At 53.5% G+C, this 4,507-nt stretch overlaps 1 protein-coding gene across 5 annotated transcripts in view; it reads left to right on the forward strand.

Moving 5' to 3' along the window:
- Nucleotides 1-4,507, forward strand: part of PC (pyruvate carboxylase) — a 67,183-nt gene that overhangs the window by 143 nt on the left and 62,533 nt on the right. For 2 of the 5 annotated variants that reach the window (XM_006771527.2, XM_006771529.2), the window contains exons 1-2: nucleotides 595-670; nucleotides 4,247-4,282. Coding sequence is in view for 1 of the 5 variants with exons in the window: in XM_006771526.2 (XP_006771589.1) it covers nucleotides 602-670 (69 nt within the window). In the remaining 4 variants the exon portion in view is untranslated. Of the gene's footprint in view, nucleotides 1-90; nucleotides 116-476; nucleotides 671-4,244; nucleotides 4,283-4,507 lie in introns of those variants that run through there. The other 3 variants (XM_015569028.1, XM_006771531.2, XM_006771526.2) reach the window with 3 other exon arrangements.

A 4,507-nucleotide genomic window follows, 5' to 3' on the forward strand; every position in this document is an offset into this window, starting at 1 on the left:
AGGTGGGCCGCCCCTCCCCTCCCCCTCTTGTGGGGGACGGTCGGCGTGGGTCCGTCCTCTCTCACACCCTCGCTCCCTGGTTCCGGGGACCCCGTTGACCCCGGCCCGTCGCTCCGTGAGCATCCCTCCCTTGCGGGCTCAGCCGGGCCTTGTCCATCCCGCGCCCCTGGCGACCGGCGGCGGCCTTATTCTGGCTTTCGGGCCCATTTTGCAGATGGAGAAACTGACGCCTGGAGCACGAAAATGCCTTGTGCTAGGGCCTTGAGGGAGGGTTCGAACCCGAGTCTGTCTGCATGGGGAGCCCAGGTCTCCGCATCGTGCTGGCACTTGCTCGGTTCTGAGGGGTCTCGCTGGAGTCTCGCGTAGGGTCCGCCTCCTCGTTACCCGGTGGAGTATTCTGGGTCCCATTTAGTTTCAGGTGAAGAAGCTCGAGGAGCCCAGCAGCAGGGATTCGCCCGCGGCTGCTCGGTTAGGAGGTGGGGCTGGGCACAACCGCTACTTTCGCCGCTTTCAGTAGTTTGAGTGCATTCGCCGGGGGCGGCGAGGCGTTTTGGACGCAGAAGCCTCGCTTTCAGGACCTGCCACGAAGGCCCCTCCCGGAATGACCTGCTCTGTGCACCTTGAGTCGTTTCCTCTCGGGGGAGCTCTTTCTCATCTCACCAACGCTGGGGTGAGGCCGGGTCCTAGGACCCTGGCAGCCTTGAACTTAAACGCCTGGTGGCCTGTTCATTCTGTGAGAAAGTGTGCCGGGGCCGTCTGATGCCCATTCTGCAGCTGGGAAAACCGAGTCTCAAGGAGGTGCCCGGACTGTATTAGGCAGATCATAACCGAAGCTACCGAGTCTACTCGGAAGGCTCTGCCTTTTCTGGTGCTCCCTTACCGGCGGCTGCCACCAGCCCTGGCCGCCGGCGTCACCCTTCCCCTGCCTGTGACGCCAGTACTCCTGCTGGGAGTGCGTGTGCTCAACATTTCTCCGAACCGAACCCCGAGATACGGCGGTTCTGTCTGCTTGCTCCCCATCTTAACTCGAGTTCTGACTCGCCTTCTTTCGCTCACCTACCGTGTTCCGATCTCTAGGCTGGGCGCTGAGAGAAAACGTGAGAGATGAAACAGGTCCTTGTCCTAGAAATGCCGACACACTGATTGAGGGAGAGAAAAAGAAATGGAACTTTTAGCAGCAAGTCGGTGTGTTTGTATAGAGCCCATCCGGGTGAGGTATGGCCCCGGGGAGGGCGTGGAAGAGGAAGCTGAGAGGAGGCCCACAAATCAGGCCAAACCGCATCCTGAGGCCAGGGAGGGGAGAGGTGGACTGGCTGGGGGCAGGACAGGGCTGGACCCGGGAAAGCTCTGTGGGTGGGGAGAGCCGTGTGCTTCCTTGGATTCCACTGCAGCCGGCAGTGAAGAAGCAGTGATTGGATGTGAGGAGCCAAGTTTTCATTATGGGGGAGAGGTGAGTTTTACTAGAACCTGCAAGAGCAGTGGTTCTTTGTTATGGGGTGGGGCCACAACATTAGTAACAAAGAAACAGAATTTCTGGAGGATGCGGCCCAGAAATCAGCATTTTAAAAAGATTCCCAGGTGATTCTAGTGTGCAGCCAAGGTTGAGAACCGCTGTGCAAGAGGCAGGCTGAGGAAGGTGGACGGGGAACGGGGGAGAAGGAACACTTCTCAGTTGGGTGTGAGGCGTCTGCTTGGCCACTGAAGAGGCCTCCACAGGAGGTGTGACAGGTGAGGGCCCTTGCGAAGGTGCTGGTAAGGCAGCGTGAGGCTGGGTCCAAAGGCGCCAGGCGCTTGGTTGGGCTCTGAGGGCCCAGCAGGAGGCCTGAGCAACAGGTTGTATCTGTCTGTTCTTTCTAGGAAACCACTTGTGAGCAGGCACCCTGTGCTTCTTAGTGGCTGCCCTACCCTGAGGAGGGAGCTTTGCTCACTGAGGTTGTTCAATATTGATTTGTTGAATTAGGCTGTCATTCAGAGTTTCCACAGTTTACCACTAAGTCCCCTCCGTGCCGTATCGCTCTCTCCTGGAGCCTGCTCCAGCTTCATTGACCCTGTCTGTGCCGGCTCTCACCTTGAGGATCACCTACCCCTCGGGGAGGCTGGTCCTGGTAGCTGGAGCCTCGGTGGGTCCCTCCTGCCTTGGATGTGCCAGTACAGGCCACTTGCCCTTTTGTCCTCCTCCTTGCTTTCTCTTGTCTCACTTCCAGGAGCCTAGTCCCGGGTCCTGTGCTAGATGGACCCAGCCTGTCCCGATCTGTCTAGCGCTCTTCCACATGAGCTGGGCGCCGTCCCCAGGTAAACGTTTCCCTTGAGGATTAGTGTGGGTCTTCTCTCTGGCTGCCTCCCAGTAGCATCTTACTCTCTTCTGAACAGCCCCCTGCTCCCTATCCCCAGAAAGCATGCTGTTTGTCATCCGTAGACATCCTCTCAGCTGGGGGGCATTGCGCCTGCTCCCTCCGAAACCTCACCTGGGCCTGACTGACCGTCCCTTCACCTCTTTGTCTTGGCTGCCTCTAGTCTCAGCCGTGAATTCTTTGCTGAACTTCGAAAGGAGGAGGGCCTGATGGTGGGAGATGGGAAATGACACAAAGCCCTTTCCTCTCACCTATTGAGTGAGAAGATATGATCCCAGCTATTGGGCTTTTTCTTCCCTTTGACCTAACAGGTACCGTCTTCTGTCTGCCTCAGTCCTCATGTGAGGCCCCAACGTGCTTCTTCGTGTTTGTCCCGCCTCTGCTCTTGTCCCTGGTGCCCTTGTTCTCTGCAGGACTTTTCCTCTTACCTTATCCGATCAGAGTTATTCTGCAGGCTTTCCTGCATTAAGCCTTGCCAAATCTATTCCATTGGACATGGCTCCTCTCTTTTAATAATAATGATATGTAATGATTTATTATTCATAAAAGCTAACCTTTTATTATGTGGTGGCAGGGATCTTGCTAAGCCCCTTACATGTCTTTTTGGATTGACACAACAACCCTATAACAGAGGAACTGTTAGCTCCTCATTTAAAGGTGAGGAGCTATAGGTAGACCAAATCCCTCAGAATCTACACAGTTAGGAGACTGTGTGGCTGGGGTCCCTACATGAGTCCCTCTCAACCTACTCTTTGGCATTTTGGGAGCAGAGCCTCTGTCCTCTGACATGGTGCCTATGGAAGGCAAAACCCAATAAATATTTTATTGAATCGAATAAGCCAGACTTTCATTTTCAGCCTTGACGTAATCTACCAGGGCATCATGGATTCAGTTCCTTTAATGATTTGCTGGTCTGTGTCTCCATTTTGTTGTTGTTGTTTTTAAATGTATTTTATTGATTTTATTTATTTATTTATTTACAGAAAGGAAGGGAGAGGGATAGAGAGTTAGAAACATTGATGAGAGAGAAACATCGATCAGCTGCCTCCTGCACGCCCCCTACTGGGTATATGCCTGCACTCAAGGTACATGCTCTTGACCGGAATTGAACCTGGGACCCTTGAGTCTGCAGACTGACACTCTATCCACTGAGCCAAACCGATTAGGGCTCCATTTTGTTCTTGATTCACCAGTGAGTAGAGCTGAGTGACAAGTGTGGCCCATGAACTCCCCAAAGGGGTCACATCCCACCGACGTGGGCTGAGGAAATAGGAGACATATCAGCTCTCGGTCACATAAGACAAAAATTAGTGTCAAGTGCATAGGGAGATAGGAAGTGGGCTCGGAGAATCTAATCTGGAGGAGCGCTCAGCTCTGAAGGACTGGAGACAGCTCTGCGGAGAAAGTCGGCCTGGGGCAGGATGGAATTGGACAGGAAGAAAAAGTACTTCAGATAAAACAATAAAGTTTCTAGAACTTCTTGTTCTTGTGCAGTGAGTGCCAGAAAAGGGTTTTACTTAAATGCTTCTTACTAAGCACATTGGCTAAGGTCTGTGTTCTCCAGCAGGCGTGGTGCCAGGGCTGCGCTTGTGTGACCAGGAATCCTGGGAGATGAGTGTTGTGACTATTCCCATTTCACAGATGAGGAAACAGGCTTTGAGTGGTTACAGGAGTGAGTGGCAAAGCAGCAATGGTGGAGCCCAGGCGATGGATAGCAGAGCTGGGGTGCTTTCCTGGTGCCTCCCCCTTCCCCCTCGACACACACACACATCCACTCTCCTTGATGGAAGCAAAGTAACAGTCCTCTGGGTTCTGAGTCTCTGTTCTTGCTACTCCTAGGTGCTCTTGGAAGTGCTGCAGAAATGAGGGTAACACTTCTCTTCCTTTTACTTTAGATTGTGCCTGCCTCTTTGAGCTGACAAGACCTGAGGGTAAGTCCTGTGCCTGAATCCAGGTCGTGGGGTGGGTGGGTCTCCTTCAGGAATAGCTATCCAGGTTAGCAGTCCGGGCACGTCAGCTATCCAGTGCAATACATAATAATGGCCAAGCTCTGATTTTTGTAAAATATAAGCAGTCCCTGTCTGTTCCCAGTCTTTCTTGGTTTTTACTGGAAAATGACATCTGGGTCCCTCACTGGCCCCAGTTGGCGACTGGTC

This window comes from Myotis davidii, unplaced genomic scaffold (genome assembly GCF_000327345.1).
Source record: "Myotis davidii unplaced genomic scaffold, ASM32734v1 scaffold425, whole genome shotgun sequence".
NCBI classification, from domain to species: Eukaryota; Metazoa; Chordata; class Mammalia; order Chiroptera; family Vespertilionidae; genus Myotis; species Myotis davidii.